Source organism: Tetranychus urticae, chromosome 1, assembly GCF_039701765.1.
Source record: "Tetranychus urticae isolate SD_2017Ah chromosome 1, NJAU_TeUrti_SD_1.0, whole genome shotgun sequence".
In the NCBI taxonomy this organism is placed as follows: Eukaryota; Metazoa; Arthropoda; class Arachnida; order Trombidiformes; family Tetranychidae; genus Tetranychus; species Tetranychus urticae.
In genome coordinates, this window is record NC_142958.1 from 2,824,773 (window position 1) to 2,851,525 (window position 26,753).

General features: G+C 30.9%; 2 protein-coding genes and 2 long non-coding RNA genes across 7 annotated transcripts; 2 read left to right on the forward strand and 2 right to left on the reverse strand.

Annotated features, from left to right (window-relative positions):
- Positions 1-45: 45 nt before the first annotated feature.
- On the forward strand, positions 46-922 carry LOC107367436 (uncharacterized). Its single transcript, XM_015935137.3, has 2 exons — positions 46-170; positions 362-922. The coding sequence occupies exons 1-2, from the start codon at positions 105-107 to the stop codon at positions 761-763; spliced, it is 468 nt and encodes a 155-aa protein (XP_015790623.2). The 5' UTR covers positions 46-104; the 3' UTR covers positions 764-922.
- Positions 923-991: 69 nt separating this feature from the next.
- On the reverse strand, positions 992-2,191 carry Blos2 (biogenesis of lysosome-related organelles complex 1 subunit 2). Its single transcript, XM_015935146.3, has 2 exons — positions 1,786-2,191; positions 992-1,685 (listed from the first exon to the last, which is right to left on the reverse strand). The coding sequence occupies exons 1-2, from the start codon at positions 1,909-1,911 to the stop codon at positions 1,485-1,487; spliced, it is 327 nt and encodes a 108-aa protein (XP_015790632.1). The 5' UTR covers positions 1,912-2,191; the 3' UTR covers positions 992-1,484.
- Positions 2,192-2,503: 312 nt separating this feature from the next.
- On the forward strand, positions 2,504-7,424 carry LOC107367457 (uncharacterized). Of its 4 annotated transcripts, XR_016200983.1 has the most exons (6): positions 2,545-2,682; positions 2,775-2,867; positions 3,004-3,212; positions 3,364-3,656; positions 4,574-5,364; positions 5,866-7,424. It is a non-coding gene; the product is annotated as an uncharacterized LOC107367457 (long non-coding RNA). The 4 variants fall into 4 exon arrangements; XR_016200981.1 differs by having other exon boundaries at positions 2,514-2,867; XR_016200984.1 differs by lacking the exon at positions 2,775-2,867 and having other exon boundaries at positions 2,544-2,682; positions 5,866-7,078.
- Positions 7,425-18,041: 10,617 nt separating this feature from the next.
- On the reverse strand, positions 18,042-26,626 carry LOC107369172 (uncharacterized). The gene is made up of 5 exons (XR_016200985.1): positions 25,027-26,626; positions 20,417-24,543; positions 19,515-19,871; positions 19,116-19,277; positions 18,042-19,019 (listed from the first exon to the last, which is right to left on the reverse strand). It is a non-coding gene; the product is annotated as an uncharacterized LOC107369172 (long non-coding RNA).
- Positions 26,627-26,753: the final 127 nt, after the last annotated feature.

The following is a 26,753-nucleotide window of genomic DNA, read 5'->3' on the forward strand; positions in this document are numbered from 1 at the left end:
ACACTAGATGCTGCTTTTTACTCAACATAAGGTTACTGTTTTTACTTTGAATTGGAAGGTCAAATATTTTTAGTTGGACTAATCAATTTAAATTATTAATTATCATGGCTTTGGTTAGAGTTATTAACAATTCAGCTCGTGGTAAGTTTTATCAAACTGGTCTCTATCAGGTAAGGCTCAATTTAATACACATTTTCAGATATTTACTTCTATACAAGCCTCATTTCTAATCGCTATTTTTCTTCCTTTTTTCTCGTCGCTTTCATATCACTCTGATGTATATATTATTTATCGGACTTTTGATTACTTCTGATTGTTATATCGTGCAATTTTTTCTCTCACTAAACTGGACACTTGATAGTTAAATAACTCTCGACGAAACTACTCTGAAGATCCAGCTCCTAACCCTATTAGGAAATGGAAAAGATGGCAAGATGTTCCTGATAATCTGGTCAAAACCTACTCTGAAAGAGATCCATATAATATGGTTTATCAAGATAAAGAATGGATTATGGCTAAAAAGAAGCAATTGTGGTGGACTCAAGATATGAATATGAATCCTGACTTCCCGTATGGTAAAATCGATCTCTACAAAGTGTATGTTGCATATATCGTCGTCGGCGCCTTGGGCATGTGGAGTTGGTACGTCTCAATGGAGGAAGATTTCACTCTATATCGTAGTAAAGTTAAAGAAATGCGAGCCAATCCACCCGACTGGCGAACACCAGCTGACAAGAAGGGTCTTGTTTTCTGTGAATCATAATTTTTAGTTGATATTTAGAGGGATGTCATGGAATTTCACTAATTGTACACATGGATTTAAAAAAGGAGAGAAGAGGTCCTCTTAAAATGTATTAAACAATTGAATCGAAAGTTTATGTCAAAAAACACTGCTATATTAAATTGTAGTATAATTAAACAATTGTTTGATCGATTTATTCTGATTTCTCCGAGGCCCAATACACCCAATAAACAATGTTATCGAATTATATTAATTTAAATAAGAAATGTATCCTTTAAATTTTTATTAGGTGCATAATTTCAAGGATAATTAAATCTAGTAAAATTCAATTGGACCTTCAATGGTAAAAAACAAAGATACAAAAATACGATTTTAAAATGTCAACAAAGTAGAATCAGATTCAGATCATAAGTGAAACTATTACAGTCAAACCTTAAAAAATTGAACTCTTAAATCGAGACGTTTACAAGCAACATAGACGCATCAACGCTAATTGGAAATATGGATAAACCAAAAATGAATGAATTGTTTACATATTTAGTGAAAGATCATGAGGACAAAAGATCTTCATGAACTGTGATCAATATGAATTAGTTTAACAAAAACTCTTAATCAAATCATTTTAAGACCATTTTTCAAAGTCCATATCTATTTTCGAAGTTCATATTTTGAATATACAGCTGTAGATTCTGAAGCTATGCCTACGAAGTCTCATTTTGAGAGGGTTGACTGTAATTGAAGATTATGATTCAAGCTTCTTGAATTGAGATTCCAGCTTTTTCGTATATCCATCAATTGCATAAGCCATTTCTTCCAGACTATTTATTTTCTTCTCCAGTTTATCAATTTGTCCGAAAAAAACGCCCAAAGTATCATACTTTTCTTTCAAACCCTTTTGCGATTCATTGATTGATTTGCATTTATCTGCCATGGTTTTATATTTCTGGATTGGAATAAAAAAAGATTTCAATTTAAATATGTCTGAGCTCGAAAGATCAAGGGATGATATGAAAAAATTGAGACACACATCAGATTAAACCAACCTCTAAAGTAACCTTATTCATCTCTTCCAGCAATTTGTAATCGTCGATTGTGGCTTTCATCTCACTTCTCAGGTATTCTTGAGTCGCCTTGGATAATTTCTCGGTTTTCTCTTCAATGGTAGACATGTCAATGAATTGAATGGATATCGAACTGATAAGCAATAAAAAAAGACTATTGGCTTCCCGAAATATTAACCAATTTATAATCAACGCTAGAAGCAAAAGACAACAGCAAATGGACTGACAAATGTAAAAGCATAACAAACTCGCACAGTAATCAATTTAGATCCATTATCATATAACGGAATAGACCAAGATTTTAATGAGGAGTCACAATTAATTAGTAAACAGAACTAGTTTATTTGAAAATCACCACAGAAAATAATTGTAAACAAAACTAAAAATAGTAAAATGTATCTGATACAATTGATATGATATCTATCTATATCATTGTTTGGTACCAGACTTGAACAATAACGTTTTGGCTTTGATTAAAAGTTAAATTGCTAAAGACTTCCAGTTAAAATAAGCTAGATTTAACAGCAATCAACGATAATTATAGTGAGTTCTAATAATTTAATTGATTTCGTCCAAGTTACAATTGAACAAATTATTTAAAGCAACCACAAAAAGTCTTCAGTTTCCTATTGCAACTCTAGATGGCAATACGTGCACAGTAGGAAAATTAATCAAATCAACAGTTTTATTAAACAAACTTTCAAGTGTTTAACAATTGGAGTGATGTATTAAAATTAACAGGAAACTTTTACTCCAACTCAGGATGAGCGATAATACACGGATCATAGTTACCTAATCTGCTGTTAAATAATTGGAATTACGTTGGAGCAAGCAATGCAATGGCAAATGACTAACCGTCAATCTCCCCATCAAGTACTGGCAAGTATTTGGTTTTGATTATGTTATATCTTAGATAATCATTAAACCTACTTATTCATCTCTAAGCAATATCATTATTTGTCAACACAAAGATTTCCTGAGAAATGTCATTTCTACTTGAAATGCACGTTCATCAAGATAACTATCTAAGATTTAGATGGCTGGTGTGAATAAGAAACAAAACGGTAAAAGGAGAACCGCAAAAATCAATCAACCTTGATTGTTTATTGAGAGCCTGTAAACAATGATGTTTTAGCAAAGTAATACTATCCCAACAATTGACCATTATCTTATTAATCTGATTAAATTTGTTTATTCTAGGTATAAACCAACTAGGTTCAGGCTTTAACCACCATCATGGCTTTCATAATGACCACCATCTCATCAGGCCTACCATTATTTTCATCTTCAATGTTGATTGCTCTGGATCAATTATATCAAAGAGCTGTAGCTGTCATACCATCGACTGTTCAATTAAAACCTTTGAAGAAGACGCCAATGACTCTTTCAAGTTAATTGACTTGATAAAGGTAAATCTTTAGAGTATGAAGTACCTTTGATTAGTGTTTGATAAAGCCAAGTTAAATTTGGCCTACGAAATAATCAACTGCTTTCTAATGATCTCTATTTTTATTAATTATTTTACTCATTCCTTTCTCTTTTTCTTTCCCTTTTCTCTAGATTGTAAGCTTTTCCAAATGATTGAATTTTGTCAAATGATAATCAAGTGAATCAGGATGAAAACAAAATCAAGTCAACCATGTACATTGATACCAATCATTTCTCCTTTTTTAATTTACTGGAAATCCCGTTAATACCAACAAGTTTCTGGTTCATTTAAAGCCTGTTCTTGCTTCATGCCAACATGGAAAACTTCTTAACGATAAAGCCTCACTCATCCCATGAATATCGAGTGTTTGCAAAGGCAATACACACGATTATTGACCGGTAAAGGTAAACGGAAAAGATAAATGGTAAAAAAATACAAATATTAACTCTAAATTGAGTTAAATTGAACAAGTCAAGTAATATTTATTAGGTAAACAATTTAACCTAGAAAGTGAATTGATCAGCCAATATCATTGAGACAAGTGTTAAAAAAGGAAAGGTTTCCAGTTGATAAAAACAACTTTTATCACAATCTTCAAAGGAATTTGATTCCGTTTCAGATCTCAATTAATATTTCAGTTTAATTCAGCAAACAATTGCACAAACCTAATACAAGTACAAAACAAAACATTACCAACTAACCTATTAAAAGCCTTAATAGTCCTTAATCAGTAATATAATTTTTAATCAATTTTCATCAGCTTCAACCATAACTATTAACATTACTAACAATCCTTAGCTTGATAATAACGTTTCCAATGTTTTTTTTCTGTTCATCCTGAACACTCTTCATGAAACAAACAAGTAAACACTCCTGAATCATGGGAAACAATTAATTGATTTATTTAGTCAATTACTAACAATAATAATCATTTCCTCAACAATTATCATTAACTTTAATCGCCAATGACAATCTTAAAGCCTAAAAGAGAAAAGTCAAATTGGTTTAATTTACTGATCAAGTTGATTAAAGTAAATTAAGAAACAAAAGGAAAGCTTATCAATCATGTCAATCATCAATTTTAATAACCATGTTAACATGATTTACTTTCACATATCAAAAATGATTCCAGTGTTTTTAATTAACCTTATTGCATACTGTGAGAAATGATTGATTTAAACAATTATTATTTTCCCGATTAATAGCTTCATTATGAATAATCATTTCAATAATAGGATTGTCTAATAATCAAATCATGATGAGCATCCTACAAGTGATTTAACCAAAGTAACAAAAATTTAAACGATATTTTTAATAACTGACTTTTCCTCTCTCTTTCAGATTCACTTGACGGATGAAACCAGAAATGATAAAGGACCAACAATTTCAACCTAAATAATATATTCAAAGAAGTGTTTTGTTTGGAAATGTTCATGAATATTCAATTTAATCTGATAAAGAGACCAAAATACCGAAGGAAAATGGAAAAGTCAGGAATAAAGAAATCAAAGGAAACAAGTTCCATCAAATTGGCAGTTCAGTTGATTAGATAATTAACAGCCGTACATGTGAAATGTCGATAATTGATTGTCGCAATTTTCACATGAAACTTGTCAAACATTGATTAAGGCACATTGATAAGAGTGTTTAAAATTATTGCCATTTCAAGTTATTTAAATATTGCAATCAATATGCTTTGGATATTGGCCTTTTCAAGGAGAAACATTTATTCATTGTAAAAAAAGCTTTCATTGATGTTAACCAAGAAAAGGCAACAATTTCACTGTGAATATATTAACACACCATTTTACAGTTTATCATCCTGACACAAGGATGACTCATTGAATACTGATGAGAGAAAGATGAAGTTTAAAGGAAAGCCAAAAATGATGATCAACAAGAAGATGGCTAAAGCAGCAAGGAAGAGAAACCAAAGGAAAAAAAGAGAGGAGAAAGTGAATAAAACTCCCAATTGGTATTGAGGGGTCAAGAGTAATAAAAGATGCTCTTCTTTGTTCCAGTAAAAAGACTCGTCATTATCATCATAACTGAACCTTTTATCCTCTTCTCTCATCTTTATGTCCATTAGACCGAAGTAACTGTAATTTAAACTTGTTAGTTAAATTGACGAGGTAACTTTTCCTAAATTATGCCTTTGAACCACACAGAGAATCATGATTGCTTATCATCACCATCAACCTAATGATTACAATTTTTATTACTTATCTTGTTGTTGTTTTGTATTGAAAAACATACCAAAAAACACATTCAAGTAAATTGTAATTTGAGGTTCCTAATTTACACTGGTTATGATTATCACACAGAGCCAGGCAAAATTACATTAAACCAGACAATGAATCATAATGAAAGGCAGCAAAAAAAACACACTGTAATATTAATGATAATCAAAGGTAAATTTAATATCCGGTTAACTGTAATATTATCATTGTACTAATGATTACATTTCATTATAGCAGCTAAAAAAACACAAGAGTCAGAAAAAAAAGACCATAAAAACGGACCTTTTTTACCCTTTACATTATTACCTCAACATTATTATTCAGGTTAATTAAAGCTTTCAAATTGTTGGCAACCTTTTTTCATTGACATTCAATTTTTTAATATAAAATTAGGTTCGACTGTACAATCGGAGAGGAAGACCAACAGTGGGAAACGACACAAAGCAGGATAATTATCATCATCAAACCATTTGCAAGTTTAATTAAATTTCAAGTATGGCAACAGTTAATGACATTTTAAGGAACCATTTACAACAGTCAAAGCAACACTCAATGTAATACAATCGATTGTCAAATCGATCTCATGACTCATCCAGTCTTTTCATCCAAATGTTCATCTCTTCCTCCTGCTGATGCATTAATATCCCAAAGAGTATGAGACTTGATTCGCATGTTCATCAAAATTCCTGCCTCCTTCACAATCTTCAGCTTCCGTTGGCAGTCTTGTCCATCATCCTCTTTCCTCTTTCCACTTTCATTTTCATCCCTTTCCCTTGTTTAGACAAGATGAAGATAAAGATGATGGAATCATCACGCTCTTTCCTGATTCTGACTCATTTCTTATCACCATTATCATCAGTCTGTTTATCTTCAATTGACGTTTTCATTATAATTCACATTTCGCCAAGAAACGAGAAAATCTTCCCTCTATCATGATGATGATGATAACAAACCCAATAATCCGTCAAGAAACCAACAACAAAAGTCTCAACGTTAAGCCCAATAAGGAAAGGTTGTTGAGGCGCGTGCAAAGAGTGAAGTTACTTTCAAAGTTAAGGTCAATTGAGTTGAATCAAAAATGAGTTTCATAGGATGATGATGATGATGATGCAAAAAGAGAGAGACTTTTCATCTCAACAAGTAACACCGGAATGTTGTCAAACAGGTTTCTACCTTTTCTTCTCATAGATTTTACCTTAACCATTTCCACTTTTTTCATCATCATCATCTTGACGCAACTTCCACATCATCATTTTACCTTTTTTTAATACTTTTATCTTCATCTTCAGTCTTTGCCTTGTTTTTTTGGCTTCTTTTGTCCAGTTCTAGAATTGTATTCTAAGTGATTTAAAGCTCACAGACAGGTAACACATTTAAGACTAGACAATGCAATCAGGTTTATCCTGTCCAAATGTAATCATTTTCATTAATATTTGCACTTTTTTCACTTCTTTTTTTGTACGATAAATCTTCTCTTCCTTTTATTCAAAAGATAACCTTTTCATTATCCTGTCATTTACCTGTTAAACTGACTCAAAATCAACAGTCGTTTTTTTGTCTACCTTAATGTGATACATTAACACGCAATATCAATATTTTTAATTTACAGACAACCTGAGCCTTTTATTAACATTGCCATTTGTTATACAATTTGTTCAATAACAATCTACTGTTTGGACAGTCGATTAAACAATCAATTGATGAGGTAAAGGAAAAAGGTAAACAAATAAGGAAACAACTTTTTTTGTTCAATGTTCACCTTTCCAAAGGCTTTTATATTTTTCACTGTAAAAGGCATTGTAGCAAAGGTAAACAATACAGTTTCATTAAGCTGTAAAATGCTGCTAATGATGCCTCAACTCTTTCAGCTTTTAATTGTTGATACTTTTTTTACCTTTCATTATTAAATTGTTTACTCGCAAGCTTTGTTACAGCAACACTTGCCTATGAAATTCAATTGTAAATCAACTTTACAGCAATAATAATTGGGTTATTACAGGCGATCAACTTTATTTGAAAAAAAGATGTAAATTTATTTACTCAATCGTCTAATTTTGTCCCAATGTGAATGACTTTTAATGTTTACTTGTGAACACAATTAAATTGGAAACAAAAAAACATGAATTCAAGTGTTTATTTGTTTCAACCAAATTTACTGTTCATTGCATGATCATAACTGGGTTACAATCATTTTTTTGTAATGATTTTGATGCCAATAGGAAATGTTGAATTGTTCAATTTAAATTGCTAATCAGTTGTTTGGTTGATGACAATTTACACATTTTAATTAACTTTTCAAAAGGTAAACAAGAGTTTAATTGTTTTTGTCACTTTCCAATAATTTAACTTCTCTTTAAAGCTGATTGATGGTTGAGTAATGCTCAAGGCTATTCTTGAATGAAATTTGATTCAGTGAGATAATGAGTCATTTCATGTTGCATGAATGAATGAACAATCTGAGAAAAGGGTAAAAACAGATTTCCAAATAAGATGATGAATGAAAATTAATAGTGAAAAAACACCTTCATTACTAGATTCCCTGCCTTTCATTTCATCATTGATTAATTGTTTGCTTAGATAATATTACAAAAATGATTTCACTTTTGCAATTATATTACCTTTTAGTATTATTTTTAACGTGATTCAATCAAAACTATTTGCTTTTCACCTCAATTACAACATGACTTTTCGCAAAATTAATCATCATCATTATCCTTTACTGCTAATTTAATGGTTATAATCGCATTGCTTTAAATGAGTAATTTAAGTAGCATCTTTTTTACCTCAACTCTTCACTTTTATGAGCAAAAAATGATTCGTAATTTTCTTAATCTCAAAAGAGTAACATTCAACATAAATAGTAACATAAATGAAACATCAAGGCATCTGTAATGGTTGTAAAAGTTACCTAAAGATACCAATTAATATCTTCTTTGACCCTTCTCTGGTAGCATAGTGGTTAGTAACCTCTTTTCAACGACTCCTTTAAAGTAATTATGAATCTTTGCATATGGAATCGATTCTTTCTTTAAAATCGATTAACCAAGCGCGATTCTCACAAATCGAATACGATTTTTCAATGGCTTGATGAAAATTTTCTAGTCACGGCAGATGATGACGATGATGGAAGATTAGAACGGAATTGCAACGATTGGGTGTATTGGAAAATTTGCGAAGTTTGTGCTTTTAATCCATTCGAATAAATAACTAATCGAATATTGAATCGATCTCTAGAACCCAAATTGCTAAAAATCGATTACCATTGAGAGCATCGATGTAACTTGGTCATTTTATATCTGGGATTATAAGGATTCTCAATGGAGATCAGTTTTGCAACAGTCAACGCCAGACTAAAGCTTGTCTCCGTCATTTTGATCATTCACTGTTTTGACCACGCTATTACAATAGATTATAAGACTTATTGAAATGACTTGATGCATTGATGTATTGAAACCAATCGCTTTTATAACCAATGATTCGGTTGCTGTCAAGCAGTTTAGCTTGAGTTCAACTTACCAAACAGTCGTTTGGGTTTACTTTGGCTTTTAGTTGCAAATTTACTGTGTAACACAATTGTGTTATTTTATAAGCCTTGACAATCAGGAAAGAAAAGAAAAGAAGACCAAGAAAATGAAAAAAAGTAAAACGATGAGAGCGTAAAAAGTAAGATAACATTCAATACCATTTTGTTTCTCCATAGGGACTCATGAAGAGGCTTTTGTTCCCATGAATTTCAAATGAATTTGTGATGCCTTGTGATTTTTCATCATTTCATTCGAGTCTTTTTCCTTTTCCCTCTGTCTCTCTCAATCCAATCCCTGTAACGAACTGATAACAGATAACCCTTGGAGTGAACGTAACAGAAGCGAAAAAAAAGATAATAACAACAGAAATGATATAAATTGGTGAGGATCGGTTCCAATGATTAACCGCAAGTTACTATTTGAACAGAATTGAATGAACACAATCTTTTCATTTCTCCTTTTCTGTTACTCTTTTCCTAGGAAAAAACCAAGAAAAAAGATCAAATCAATAAGAGATTCTTTTCACGAACTTTTCATGATAACATTTCAAAAGCAGCAACAAAATTTTCAATTCAAGATGCAACCCGAAAAATAACCCAAAAAACACACATTCATGTCCCAACAAATGTTGTTATTTATGACTTGGATTATTTCAATTGTTATACTTTTGAAACCACAAAAGCAAAAGAAACATTTTCAGTGAAGTAAAAAGTCGAGGAAAAACAAAGAAAATGTTTAATTTTGCAAAAAAAATCCAAAAATTCTCGACATTTCAAGCTTAATTTAATGACTGGAAGCAAAAATTGGATTCAAAGGTAACATTAATCAAATGGTATTGAAAACAGTCAATAAGAGTCTCTTGAATAAAAGACTTTTTTCTTGGTCAAATTAAACTCCAAGTGATAAATTTAATTTGCCAATTGAAAGGTAAGCATGTTGAGATTTAAGTTAACTGGTGAACCCTTAGGGCGAGCAGAACCATTACTGACCTCAAAGTGACCAAAAATTTGTACTCTGTGGTTGCTGTTGCAAAGACTAAACTGTGATTCCAATGAAAACAAAAGGTAAACCATTTGCAGTTTGTCAAATTGTATTGAACCTTAAAGAGTTTATTGGTTTCTCTATTATTTAGTTGAAACAAGATTTATTAACCTTTTAAGGTAACCCAATGATTGATCCTTTATGTTGTCCATAAGGTCAGCCAAATGTACAAACCATTGAGACTATGAATAGAAGCATCTTTTTGAAGCAAAAATTTTTCGCTCATTTAAACTTTAAAGTTGAATCATGAAGATTGAACAACAATTAATGAGTAAAACTGTAATTACAAATGAGTTGCGTTGTGCTTGATCAACCATCAATTATCCAATATGAACATATTAAACTTGCAGCTTCTCATGCAAAACCATTAAGACAATTTACCGTTTACCATTGCCAATTGTGAATAGATGATTATAATGTAATTGATGGTCAGAGCAAGAAATGAGAAAATATTAAAAATTAAAATGTAAATAACTGAATGTATAATAACATTTATCTTGCTTTGTGTGTTATCACTTTATTGTCATCCATTTTTTACCCTCAAATGTATCCAAAAAGCGAGTTTGGGACAAAAATTGTTCAACAAATAAAGAGAGTTGACTTTGGTTCAATGTAAATAACAAGCAAAGGGAAAAGTCCTCTTTATGGGAAAAGTTTAAAATTTGAAATTCCCTTTTGAGAGGACAAAGGTAAAACTTGATCCTGGTTAAGGTTGTAACCTGGAGCATTTATCATTCCTTAAATGATATTGGATAGCTTAAGAATCTCTTTGGTATTTGACTTCGTGTGACACTGTAACGGTAAAATCTGGGCTAAAATGTTTGCCTTTCTGGGTCATTATGGGAAAATGAAGAGCAATGGTTTACCTAAAATATTTTCAAAGATTAACCTTTTTATTTGCCTGGTTTTGTCTGATTTTTTAGAGATAATCGTGAGTCTGTCAACATTTGAAAGGTGCCCAAGCAACTGAAATTAGCATTGTTATCAATATTGGTTTGATTAGTTTACTGGATGATTGCAAGCTTTAAATTGCTGGATCACTTTTGGCTGAAAGTAATTTCAAACTAATGCATCGGATTGAACCAATGTTTGTCTTGAAAGGATCAAAGTTGGATAGCTCAAAGTTTATAACAGTAAGCTAACTATACGTTAATAAACTTGGTTGATCCAAAGTCTTATGGACTTGACACGATTATTTGACACGATTATCGATAAATTTTAAGTTCATTTGTTAGCGACAAATTTTCATGAAATCGGTGACATGTTGAGGTAGGTTTTGTTGGGTTAGGAACTGACAAAGTGACTGAATTGTGAGTCAAAGTTTAACTGGCTTCATCAGGTTTTTTTGCATTAATATTGAAACTGACTTTGACTGATAGCCAAAGATTTATCAAACTTACTCAAAGGGCATTTCAACTCGGTCTAGACTTTTATCATCTGATTATTGATGTTATTACAGTTTTCAGATTTTATAAATCAAGAGTGAATTGTGGTAAATATGAAATATAAAAATATCAAAGCTTGAAGTCAATCGAAAGTAAATTCTTCTCGGAATTAAAATTTTACATTTGTGTGACGATTATTTGACTAGGCTCTGATAAGCTATGGTTTGGATGGTTTGGATGGTTTGAGTTGATTTGATTTGATTACCATGACATAATTGGTTGATTCTTTGAAAACTTTTCTCTCTTTTTCTTCATAAAAATTGATAAAGCAAATGATGTGTATATTTCATGATAATAACGATGAAAATGAGGGTAAAAAGACTGTTGGAGGATAAAGAGGCCCAATCATGTTGATAAATATGAGCAACATTTTTCTCCTTTGCAAGTTATCATGTTATTTAGAAGAAAAATGCATGAAGAAAATACGTAACTAATTCTGTTTACCTTATCGTAATGAATCATCATGATCATGTTAAACATGATAACATGAATGAGTCACAACGTCTTGAATGAACAAGTGAGATACAAAGAAGGAAAGTCAGACTGTGATTCATTGAATGAAATAGAAAGAAAAGGAAAGAAAAAAGAAAAAATACTTTTACTCAACCCTTTTCTTTCTTCCATGAAAATGAAGACAAAGTAGAGATTGAAACCAATGATTTCACTGAATGAATGAATCAATTGATGGATGAAATTATCAATAGAATATGTTTTTGCTAAAAAGAAAAGAGAAAAAAACAAAATTCTCATTTCATGCTTACCTACATTTTATTACCTTGGAAACTTGATTGACATTATTTCCTGGATAACAGTAATAAAACTAACAATAAATAACAACATCTGAATCATCATGATTACAGTCTCAGATAATTAGGTAAAAGTGAAGCTTATTTGCAAGATTTCAACTCGGAATTTATTATCTTGTAATAACGTTGTTACCTTTACGATTGTTCATCATTTAATCATGAGAAAACTCAAGTGGAAATGAAACTGAATCACAATCAAAACAAACACATTCCAAGTGTGATTGCAGTGATTAAAAGCATCAACAATTTAATTGATCAATTGATCATTTACCTTGACTTAATTATCTTATTACCCAAAGTGAAACAAGCAAAAGGATGAAATAACTCAACATTCATTATTATCTAATGAATGTTTCAAGAGAAAAAGTTTCCGGTTTTAAAATGATTGAAATGAGAGAAATCATCTTTTCCATGTTAATTATAATCAAAGGTTTCAAGTTTGATTGAAATTGAATATTTGCTAACGAGATAATTCCTAATTGGATAACATTGAAAATTAGTAAACTTTGATCGAGCAATCAGTGGTTTCATGTTGAGTAATCAATCAAAATCTGAACATTTTCATGTCTACATGATTGACTACACTAATAGGATACATTTACATGACATTTCATTATTTAAATTCATTATTTGGTTAGCATTGATTGCCTCACAGGTTAGATGCCAAGTGAACCTCTTGAACAGATAAACTTCATTGCCTTGTAATAAAATTCATTTTACGCTGAACTCGGTTTGCTCATCAAATCTAATACAAACATTTGTCTAATCAAAACGACTTTGATAATCAACGATCAAACTGTCAATTAGGGAACATCAAAATTGGAAAAAATTCAATGCAATCCAATCATGAAATGATCAACTTTGTCACAATCATGCAAAATATCATTTAAAATTGTAACATTTAAACTCTGGTTTTCCTAAATTAGTAAACTTGATCAACAATAAAATGTTAAAATTTATAAATATAAACTGAACTAGAAGAAAGATATTCTGTGTTTATTGAATCTCAGTGTTTAGATTAAATCAAAGTCTAGACAAAATTTATGATTAAAGCCCGTTATAAGCTCATTAGTTAATTGCTCGCAACTTTTATTACAATCAAATCAGATTTATGAACAAAGTAATGAATCTTAGTTAAGCTGATTCAACTTGTTGGTTGACAAAAATCAAAGATTCAAATGGGAATTACAACGACATGAATTTCATTTGAAACAAACTGCAATTGATCTGAAAGTTAATCATTTAATTCAGTATGAAACTTGCTGAATTTGGTTCCAATCTCATCATTAATAGCTTCCAATCATCTCAACCCAAAATAGCAACCAGACAACTATTGGGTTCACAGACAACACCAAATCAAAGGTTACCAAACATTTCCTTCACAGCTTTGACCCTTCAATGACTTGATTTTACCAAAAATAAACTGTTTAACCAAAGTCTCACAATGTAATTGAGTTTATCAAATTGACGCAAATGTTGAAACAAAAGCAATTTTCAGTGCAAATTGGTCGCTCATTAACCTCAATGGTTTAAAATATTGCAAGTTTAAACAAAATCACTGTTAACCAACAGTTTAATGGGTTACCGTTAACCAGAGTGTAAACATTTGATAAACTATTGATTGGAATTGATTATTGTAATAAACATTTGGTAGCGGAAAAGCCAATAAATGGATAAAATTGTAATCATTTTGATACAGTTAAAGGTTAAAACAACGAACAGCAAGAAAAGTGAAAATTGAAGTCAAAAGTTGTAAATATAAATGCATCAAGAATTACCATTTAAAATGATCCATTTTGACTGTTCCTCATCCTCATCCTGATCCGTTCACCATGCTCATCTTCACACACAACATTATCCCTTCATTGATGAACGGATGTTTATATTTTGATTAGATTGGATCAGTTTAACTGAAGCACAAACCAGAGCAATAACCATATGGAAGGGAAATTGTTGTTCATTAGTCAAACTGATTGCTTTAAAAATCAATGAATGAAAACTATTCTCATTACAGTTTTTTTTCAGAGCAGAGATTGACTTTAATCAGCTTGTCAACCAACATCATAATGATGATAATATAATCAACTGAAAATCAATGTAAACATAACCAAGCACAATTAAACTGTAAACTGTTCAAGTATTACAAGCTAATCAATGCAAAAAAGATGGCGAGAGAAAAAAAGGAAACATTAAATCATCAATGCTGCCAATTGATTTACTTTTAATGGTTGGCATTTCATTTTAATCGCTATTTGTCCTCTCATCAACCATTAAGTTTATGGTACATCAACATGTAACCAGGTAATAGTGAATCTGAATAAGGGCCAATCATAATAAATTGGTTAACAGTGAAAAGAAACATTTCCTTTCATATTTTCATCTCATCTAACCATGAAAAGCTATTCATCAGGAAAAGACATTTTACACAGTTTAATTGATGTCAGTAAATCTGGTAAACATAAATTGCAAGACATTTAATTGTAATCAAGTTGATCATTGATTGGACAGTTAACCTTTAGTACTGACAGAAAAGAAGCAAAATTGTTTACCTTTTTTTTCTGGTTGTCACTTGTTATTATCATAAAGAGATGCTAAGTCAACAGTTGTGACAATTTTTTACTTGCAATAACATCTTAATTGTCATTGGCTAGACACTCAATCAATTGATTGTTAGTTGAATATCAAGCGTCTCATTGGGTCAACAAATTGAAACGTTTTAGTTTGATTAGATGTTCAATGGACTGACCATTTGACTTTTGGAAAAATTGGTTTGGAAAAAAAGAAACATTTTTTCAGAGTTACAAGAAAAAATGTTTTCTCTGGTTTTTTTTACATTCAATGTTGATGTTATGATGAGCAGTCATTATTAATCAGCTTCCATGTGAAAATCTGAATATGATTGAAGCCAGATTTGTCTGTGACTATGCAACATCATTATCACAAGAATTTGTTTCAGTTTTTCTTCTTCTTCATTTAAGAATGAAAATACACTCCTCTTCACATCTTCCTACCCTCTTTACCAACCTCATCGTCTGCATGAAATTTTGTTTCGCTTAGCCCATCATCTATCCGTCAATTGTTCAAATCTCCATCATTATCATTCCATATTTATAATCAAATCTTTTAAATCATCGAGTCGCACTTTGCTTTCAAGCTTATAATTGTAAAATTGGAAAACTAAATTTCCAAAATCAATCATTTATCGAAAATTTGGCGAAAAGTAGAAAATCGAATTTTCTGTTGATAAAAATCACAATTTTCACCGCATCAAACTGTTCCTCAATTGCATCAAATTATTGTTACATCTTGAGAAATATCAATAACTTAATGATAACATTGATGAATAATTCAACAAAACTGATGCAAAACCTGATTGAGAAAAGTCCGAATCTGGTTGAATCTTGGATCAGTTTCTCATCAAAATCATTGAAATCTAATTAATTAAGTTCATTGACTTGGCATTGAAATATCGATATTGTTCTGAACATTCAAACTCGACTTACAAGTGATGAAGAAATGGGTAAAAGGTTGAAATAAAGTGTTTTTACCATTTTTTTACTGACAAGTTGAAAGCAATTCATGGTAAAACTTGAATTTTTTTCAATAAATGAACTTTCTTTTTGACTCTTCAATTGCAGCAATTTAAGATTTGAATCGGCAGTAAGGAACAGGCAATGTTAATAAGTTATTAATAGTTAAATAAACACACTTAACCTAGTTTAATGATTAGACAAATTAGTCTGTAATCCAAGTAAGAAAATAAAACTCAATGAAACTCTTAAAATTGATTCAATTGAAGCAAATTAAATGTTTCAAATGGCAACATTTCTTTTGTTCAATATTCACATCATCATGTTTATATCATAATCATTTTCATATTTTTCATCAAGAAAAGGAATGAATGAGAGAAGAAAAAAAGAAACTCAATTGTAAGAGAAAAAGTTATTCAATTGTTTTCATAAGCAGCAAATTAATATGAATTGCCTGTTCAACCCAGTCCAAGTGTAGGTTGTCAACAATTTATAAATTGTTGCCTTAAAATGCTCTTCAGTCTGTACACAAGAAACACACACAAACCAGGTTATAAACACAATGGAACGAGAAAAGCCCAAAAAACTGAACAAAAACAAATGAACAATCTCAATGATATCATAACTTTGAAATTTCATTTCAAGGCTCATTGGGAGTGATGGAATCACCTTTGAGTTTATGAAGTTTCCTTTTGATTAATGGCTTCAAATTTGTATTTTATCTCATATTTTTTGCTTCTCCTCAACCTGGCAATTAATGATTAAAGCAATTGCAAATTGTTGAGATTAATGTACTTTGATGGTTCCATGAATTGTGCTAAACAGTGTAAAGTTAAAAATTATGTTTAAACTGCAAGTTTAGGCTTAATTAACCAACAACTAATTGATTAATAAGATTAAATCGATTGCTGGAAAAAGGCTTCTCTCTGCCTTTTCCTAAACACTTTGTCATCAAGTTAACATCAACTTGTAATCAAAATGATTTAATGAAAATTATTAAATCACAATGATTTGAGTTGAAATTTATTTCCGCTGTTAGATGGTAATGATTAAGGACGAACGGAAATGACCTTAATGGTGGTACAATCAAAGATACAATCTGTAATTGCTATTAATAATTAACCATTTTTTGTGAATCTTTTTTTTTCAGTTTATTTTCGCCTTTTTGTTTTCCAACACAATTGAACGCGTTTGTTGCTGTTGTTTTTTGGTGTCACAATTGCCACTGTTTTTTGTTGTTTCATTGTTTCCAAGTGTTGCTTTGGCTTTCAATTATGCTCTTGTTGAAAGGACAGGTTAATTGTATTATCGAGTTGTCATCACCAGTAAAGTTGCTTGTAAATTTGCGATTCCAAAGGTACGATTAATGTTACCTGCGTGACTTGAAGTTAATTCAATTTTTGCCTCCAACGTCTATGAATCTGTAATGAATATTTAACAATAATGAAATGAGTGCGAAAAATGGAAAGATAAATGTTCATCATTTCCTCTACTCTTTTCATTCCCATCATCCTATCATTTTCAAGTTTCACTCAACAATTGGCTTTTCAGATGTATCAAAGCTTATTGATATTTGATGTGTTGTTTTAAATCCATTTGTAATGGCAATATTAAAACATATGTCAAGGTAATCATTTGATTGAGATAACCATTAATTTTTGCCTTCAGAGAAATATAATTTTCTTGTGGAAAAAAAATTCAATTTTCACTCAACTTTCATCAGACTCGGTGTTAGTCTTGATTGTTGCCTTTTCTCTCTGGTCATCACAATGAATTATCATCATGTTTTTTTGTTTTCATTTCCTATCCTCATGTCAACATTGAGATGAAAATAGAAGGCAAAAAATTGAATGTAAGGTTATCAATCAAATGAAAAGTTAACTTGAAGATGATGATGAAAAGGATGAAAGAAAAGGAATGAACATCAATATTTTTAAATGCAATGAATTCCCATCCTCATCATCGTTTTTGATCATCTTTTCTTGATCGCCATCCTAGTCAAACAACAATAACAGCATCATCACCAGGATCGTCATTCAAGATGAAAAGTCTGCCGTTTAATCAGCCAACCAGTCAAGCAACACTTTTGCATTGAAAAAAATGAAATAAAATGAATTATCTTCACAGTAAAGAAGACAATAGCATGAGCTTGATATTATCCTTTTTTTCATGAGATTCAATAGCAGTATCAATTTTCCATCTGAAAGAAAAGAAAAGGGAAAATAATTAATTCTTAATAATCTGTTTAAAGTTTAGTCAATTATGTGAGGATAAATAGATGGGCAATCAGTCTGCAATGAGTCTGCATTGTGTATAACCTGAGGGTTAACAGTGATAGCAATGGTAGTAACATTGGTTCAATTAAGTCTAAAATTTTCACACCAATAACCTGAAGGTAAACTAACAGTTAGACCCGTCAATAATGGTGAAGATGATATTGAGATGGAAACTGATAACAGACTGAATAAGTTTCTTCCATCTCCTGGTATCGGGCCAATTGAAGGAGGAAAATAATAATTCTCATTGACACATTAAATTGACCTTTTCGGGTAGAGTGAACAGCTACTATGCAAGAGTTGATCATTATCGCCTTCAAAATAATAATACAATGAAATTTGCTTCTCTCTAGTTCACCAAGAGAATGATTATTTTCAATTGAATGATGTGAAAAAAGGCAAATTTAATCACAATTGATTATTATAATCCATTTTGATGGTTTCAGCGGTTAACTTGAGTTCAATTTGAATTTTGAGTGAATGGTCAATGTAAATCAACATGGCTTGAGTGATTATATGTGTATGTATATTTGTGTGTGTGTGTGAGTGCGATCAGGATGATGATGAAGACGATGAAAGATGAGAAGATGTTTGTTTATTTTAGGTTTCCTTTATTCGCCTACATTAATAATGATGATAATTTTTAAACTTTTGGTAAAAGAGGATGAATATTATTGTCTATAAACAAAGTTAATCTTTGATGGTTTCCAAAGAAAGTCTCGTTTCTGGAAGGGAGAGAAGAATGAATAAGTTTATTCGAATCTCATCATTCCTCATCCTTTACTGCCTCCTACACTTTCATCATCTTCATCATCCACTGACAGCTCTTCAAGGTTAACCAGAACTCAATAGGATGACTCTCATGCTTTACATGCTGATTTAAAGATGGATGAAGAGGGAGCAACGATCCAATGTACTTTACCGTCTGAAGTGAAGAAGAAGAAGAAAAATTATTTGGTTTGCTTATCGTCTCTCTTTTTTTTCTCATGATCATTATTCAATATTTTACAAATCGACTTACCAAATTATTTTCACATTTCATCAGTTCAATCAATGGAATCCGATCTTGTTTCGCTTTCCAAAATTAACCCAAAACAAAAGTGATTCAAAGGGAAAACGGTGGCAGAAAACAGTTCAGGGAAAAGTTGAATTTGCTGGATCAATCGGATGTTGAGTCAAGATTCTGAAAAAGAGACAAAAAGAAACAGTTAGAAGATCAAATTCATCAAATATAACCAAATGAACCACATGGGTCAGTATGAGCTTCGAGTTGATATGTTAATACTCAATGAATGGATTAAACATTCAAGGCAGAGATACAATTACTGAAGACACATACAAGATTTAGTTAATTGGAGCAATCAATTTGATAGATTTGGGAAATAATCAGAAATAAAATGAAAAGAAAGCAGAAACTTACATTAAAATGTGTAAAACAATAGGGAAAGTCTTCCATTAAACCTTTTATGCTGTCTATGTGACTAACAAGATGGTAAAATGGTTAAATTTTGAGATTGTTTTATGTAATGTTTGTTGAAAGTTGGTAAATAATGGTGAAATGAAATTACACGAGACTCGAGATGTTGATAAAATAAAATGTACCATTAAGGGTTGTCAATATTTAGCAAATTCAGGCGATAGTAAATGAAAAAACCAGGCAAAATTTCATCACCAGAATCTTAATGATGGAGAGAGTGTAATCTGCCAACTTTATAAGAATAGCAATAATAATAGTTGATTGTCCAAGAATTGAAGTAGCCAAACAATAATAATACATCTAATAATAATGATAATAATAATAAAATAATCAGTTGATGATGGACAGAAGAGGCTATATTACATGGAATGGAAAAGGCTTTACCCTTTATTTCTTACACAGATTTCATTCTCTTTTCATTTCATTGTACTTTTTTCAATGATTTTCTCTCATTCTTTCATTTAATTCCAAATTTTTCTTGGTTCAACTGCTTTTTACATTTAATACAAATCTTTACCCAAAATGATTTCTCATGGGAGAAAGTGATGATAGTGAGGTTAGTATTATAACAAATTGCCTTGAGGTACGATCAGAATGTTTATGGTCTTCTTACTTTTCTTCCTCCTCATCAACATCTTATATATTCCCTTGATCATCTTTCACTTATTTTCACTCATCATCATCTTATCGTCCTGTATAATTAATGAGTAAAACCTATCAGACCAGAATTCTGAATAACTTCAAATGATTACTTGTTTAACGATTTTGCAAAAATTAATATTGACCAGGGTTGAAGGGGAATCAGAAAAGCCTGAGAACATTAAAACAAGCAAAAAATTACTTACCTGAGATGAAGAATAAATTGAGCTTTAATAAACAGTAACCACTTTAAACACTAAAATCAACTGTAAATTAAACCAAATTAAAAAAAAATCCTGGTAACTTGCTATTTTAACGGTTAGAAAAAAGTAACATTTGAAAAAAGCATTAACATTACTCAGCAGTCAAACCTTATCTCGACCAGAATCAAACCAAATATGGCGTTTCTGGTAATTTTAACCTTTGGTCACAGTTTAAGACAATGACGAAGAAGGTTTTCTTATCTTTAATTTGCGCCTTTTATTTTTCTTCTTTGTTTCAATCTGGTTGCATTTTGAATTTTTCAAGCCACAACTAACGTCTTTTTTACCCTTGTGATTAACTCTAACAATTGAATTATGTGAATTGGAATCATTTTAAAATAAAAATTCTTATAATTTTGTGTTCTCTAAAATGTAAGCTTTTCTAGTCTTTTATTCTCATGAGTTGTGTCAATTTGAATAAATCAGTTCTTTCTTGTTTCTATTGAACTGCAATTTTTGCGTTTGTTAATGATGTTCTTGAATAATGAATGAACTACATTGAATTGTTATTATGATTACATTGTTCACTTGTGTCAATGGATGACGAATAGATGATAATGATTATGAGACATTCATCAATGATAACCTTGTATTTACGTTTTTTTTTGTGGTGAATAAAAGTATCCAGTAAAGTTTTTTCTCTTTCATGGATATACATGTAGCCTCTATTCATGTTCATATGTTGTGTATTAACTGACAGTGAAAATTGTTGACAATTGCGAACGAGCAACAATAATGATAATAATAATGATCGTGATTTGATAAGCAAGATAAAGACAATTTGGCTATCAAATGAAGCCAACAGAATAGACAACAACAGGAAAAGGACGTAACCTGTACCAGACAAAATTACATGTTGGACTCTTTTTGTTTATTCCAGGTAAGTATCATTTTATGTAATACAAATATTGCTATTATAATTTGGAATTTGTATTTTCTCCTTTTTTTCCAGATGATTTGTAAAAAAAGAAGAAGATGAGGCCAAAAGATTCTGTAAAAGGATAATGATGGCCCTCTATGAAGAATTGAAATGCTGTTTGCCATATTTTGAGTTTCCCTTCAGGCAATCACTGGTTAAATTGGTTATTTTTTTATTTATATTTCGGTTCTCATCTGAAAAATTCATCCAAAGAATCATCCCCTTTTGATTATGATTATGCCAAAGATGTTAAATAAGATTATCAATTTGGCCTGAAGCAAACGATCTTACTTTTACTGTGGCGCCCTTAAAGCAAACCAAAACATCTATTGAAAGGAAACATCCTCAACAGCATCAAAATTGATTGTCACATTGATTGTTTTCTTTGCATTATAATCATTGTCAACTTTAATCTTATTTTACTTTAATCATTTCAATTTTGACACTTTGTATTCAAAGTCTATTTTCTGGTTTCTTCATCACTTTTACACTAATATTGGCAAGTATCAACACACACACAACTGGAATGTTATACACTAATCCAATTTGATTATTGTAGTAACCAAAACGTTTATTCATATTTTTGATTGATTAGGAGGTTTTGAGAGCCAACAAATAATATTTAAATTGATGTATTACATTATAATTCATTGAATTAATTTCATCTTTTTCATCTTTCTTCCTTCCTTCATTGGCTGCAAACTTCTTTGGCTTTTAAAACTGGTTAAAAAAAGGAACCATTAATGCAAAAGGTTAGTCATTTTGTTTATTGAATAAATTGTTACTACTGATTTGGTTCCAGAGACTAATGGTTATCATAATAATGATGATTTCTTATTTTATTTCTTCTCTTTCTTTCTAGCTGACTTTTTTTAATATTACTTGAAGAGCCTTTAAGGATGTTTTATGTTGTAATAATACAAAGTATGATGATGACAATGACTTGTAATGTCCATGAAAATTGTCAACAAATTGATGTTATAACTCAAAATTGGTTTATAATGGCTTTTATCCAGACGGTGAACAGACTCATAACCATCATCATCACCATCACCACTATCATCATCATTATTATCATCTCTATCATTCCAGTCAGCTTTATGTATTCATTTAAACACTGTTCATGGCATTCTCATCTTTTCATCTTATTCTTGGCCGTCTCTTTACACGTCTCAGACTCAAGATAAGACTCAACAAGAAGATAAAGAATATTTCAAGATATTTTGCTCCTCATCCATCACTGACATTCACCGATGAAAAAGAGAAAAAGAAAGTGACTTCTCATCAAACATACACACCTCCTGCTCCTTCTCATCAGCAATAATCATTTTGATTCATTGGTTTCTCTTTCACTTTGTTTATCCCTTTCCGGTTCTGGGCTGGTCTCCTCTACTTCCCTTAACCTTGGTTATCTATTGACTTCCTCACCCTGCTATTTACATCTTTTCATATTTCTATCAATTGATTCGTCAAATATACATTTAATTTGATGCTTTTAAATGTCTTGTTTCAAGAGACGAAGAGACAGTGAGAGTCAAAAAGGCCAGCCAAGGTAGAGACTATTTGTTTCTTTCTCATGTCATCCTCATCTCTTATCATCCTCATATAACACCTTGCTGTATTATTAAGATAATTATCATTGGATGGTAATGATTGCTTGACAATCTCTCAATAAGTATCGTGTACATATTCAGTGGGTGGTAAAGTGAAAACACGCAAAGATTTATTCCATTTTCTTTATCGTCTTTTTTCCCCTGAGAAAGGAAATTAATATAAAAGACCAAGCCAAATCCGGACAAGGATGATATTGGAAATTGTATCTTGATATAATCATGATTGGTGACAATATTTAAACTAATCTCAACATTGAATCTTATAACTTTCAATTTAAGCTTGCCTTTTTGAATAATACAACTTGGAAAGACAACAAAATGTGCAGCTTAAAAAAAACGATCTGGTGACTCATTCAAATCTTGATTCAAGTTTTTCTTCATGCTGTTGGTCCTGGTTAATATTGAAGTTATAATCAAAAATGATGAGGACGGTGAGAAGGAAAAAAATACAAGGAGTAATCAGTATAATGAAAGAGATTGGGGTGAGAAAGCAGGAGAAGGGAATGATGATGATCTGGAAGATGGAGATGGAGATGAAGATGGGAAAAAAGCAAGTAGATTTGATGGAGGAATCGGAACCTTGAGATTTTGGGAAACCAAATTTTGGGTTAAGCGATTAAATTGAAAATTGTCTATTTAATAGGTTTACGGTCAGGGTTAAGATCATCGATCGACCGGTCAACATTGTTGAGTTTAAGAGTTGGAAAAAGATGAACAACAACAAAAAGAGAGAAGAGAGATGAAATGATGATCAGAATTGGTAAACCGGTTTGTAGGTAAAAAGTTATCATGATGATGAACAAGAAAAAGCTTTCTCTTTCATTTGTCTCATCAACATCATCTTTCTCATCCCAACCCAATAAGGGATTGATAAACTCTGGATAGGGTAAAATCAAGGTACAGTTGAATGAGCAGGCGAAGCAGCAAACAAAAAATAAGTTGCCTTGTAACTTGTATCTTAATCTGGTGAAAGTTTCAACCATTCAACATCATTTAGCTTAATTTTTTAACAACACTACATTTTTACCGAGATACCAATCAATTAATTTAGGATTTAGCTTGAGCATTTCAACATTTGATACGTTAATTGATTCCCATTCTTGTGAACATTAATTAATTGATTTATCAAGTATCCAGATATTTGTTTTACTTTTGTTAGTTACTCCAACATTGATCATCACTTTTACTTTGATTCAATTTTGCTTCTCCATTGGATCCTCTTGATGATATAAATGGTTAAATATGATTGCTATTATTATTGTTATAAAAGAGACGTCTTTCTGTCGATTTGTTTTAATGACTTTTTCACTTTTCTCTTCAGGAAATGTTCAAGTGAAATATTATTTCCTGCAGTTGATCATTCCTTAGCATTTTCAGACTCCAATAGTTTCCAAAGTCATCTTGAATAAACACCATTTTCAACCCGAAAGCTAAATCGTCAAAATGATTAATTAACCTCTTCAATGGTCAGTGACAATCAAGGTAAATGTTGATACTTGAGTAAACTTGAAATGATAATTCCAGTAATTAAGTTGAATCTAAAATGGAAAAGTGAAAAATGAGAAAAATTAAATGGACGATCAAAATTAACATTGAAATTGGTTAACACGGCGAGTCAATAAAAAAGCTATGATTAGAGTTGTTGAAAGATCATTTACAGTTAAACAAAACTAATCGTCTATTTGATTGTTGATGTAAATGGTAATAAATATTAATAATTTAACTATCCAAGTCTAGAGCAATTGGCACGCGTCAACTTGAATTGATAATAACAATAAAGGTAATAACATGATAACCTTGTATTGGGCCAAAACTGGTTACAATTGTTACCTTCACATAGCAAATGTAATGAGATAATCAAGTGACACTTTTTATAGACTTCATTGAGATGAGGATAATGATAATCATCAGCAACATCAACTTATCATTTTGCCTTCATCTTAACATTCTTGATGAATGAATAAGGCAATGACAAGATGAACAAGTAATCAGGTAAACTCTTTAAAAAAAAGTCAACTTACATAATTCATCTTTTATCGTCAAACACATCATCATAAGTGACAAACTTGCTTCTCTCTTTTATCAATTGGTATCTTCCGTGCTTATGTTTTACTGGTTTTTGGTATCTTCTTTCAAGGTTAGCATCAGTGTTTTTTTTGAGTTGTGTTTTGTTTCCACCATCATTATCATCCGAATGACCAAAGATAGTAAAATGTGAGGCAAAAAAAACAACTGGAAACAATCATACGTAATCATACCTTGAGGCAGTTAACCAAATCATTTTACATCACGGCGGAAGTATATCATCATCATACAACTTGTTAGTCGAATGAAAAACATCTAATCAGTTTTCATCATCATTAGTCCTTTTATGCCTTTTGTTGCTTGTTGATTCTGTTTTCATTCCGGATTCTCGAGTTTCCTGGATATCAATACATATATGGATATTCATTGCATCAAATATACGATCTTTATCATTTACAATTACAAAATGCACCTTCATCTTCACCTTTTCCATCCTCCTCCATCTTCACCATCCTATTGATTTATCATCCTTTTCCTGTTCTCCTTTTTTCCCCTTTACGATTATCGCTTCTTCAATCAATTTGTTCCCATGTAAAGGTCATATTGAATTATGTAAATAACGTCAATAATCACAATCTCAGACTCTAATTAACTCACTACTCTTTCATTTACACTTGATGAAACTTTAACCGTAAATTGATTTACAGATGCAACATCCAGGTTTCCGCATTCAAATCTAATCTAATTGTAATAACAGTTTGGTAGGTTAAATGGTGCTCAGATAATCATGTTGAAAGTTAACAGGTTAACTTGAATATTTCCCTTTACGCATTTTTTGTATTTATATGGTTAATTCCTTAATCAAAGCCAGTATCACCATTACAATTTGATCAATTACAGCCAATCAATTGTTCCATTCATCCAAACTTGGATGCAAATGTTATTAAAAGATACAATCAGTTGATTATGAATCCTCCAATTTTATCAGCTTAGCCAAGAATGGCTGTCAGCTAATCTGGTAAATTGGGAATATAAAATAGTTTACTGTTAGTCAAAGATTAATACAGATTAATGATAATTAAGAGACAGTGAATGATCATTGTTTTCATTTTCAAGCTCAATATCACTTTACAGTTGGAAGCAAAAGTGATACAACAGACTAACTTTAATTAGTTTGCTAAAAATTTTGTTGATTAATGGTAAATTATTGACCTGACATTGACTTTTTCAATGTTAATGGTCATTGCCTTTGCTGAGTAATCATGAATTAATACTAATTCACCAACTTTCTCAATTGTTTCTCATTTCTGTCTGGTAAAGCAATTGAGATGATTAGGTGAATAATATGAGAGTAAATAAATTATCACAATTGTGGATGAATGGTTAACAGTAAAAAATGATGACAATGTGTAATAACAACACATGTCAAGACAACCTAAACTTGCGACTTTAAATCGCAACTATTTCGATTGTCGATTAAGGTTATACAATTAAAAATGGATTGATAATTCAATTGATACAATGTTGTAATTATTGTGGTAATTAAACTTGTATCACCTCTAATAATTGCAAAATAACAATTGAATAGAGTCAAATTAATTTACTTACCTTGATTATTTTTCACTAGTTTTTCCCCAATTTGGCAGCAAACAGGATAAAAATTGACTTGTAATCAATGGCTTGATTAGTGTAAATCAACATTCAGGTAAACCCATATAAAGAA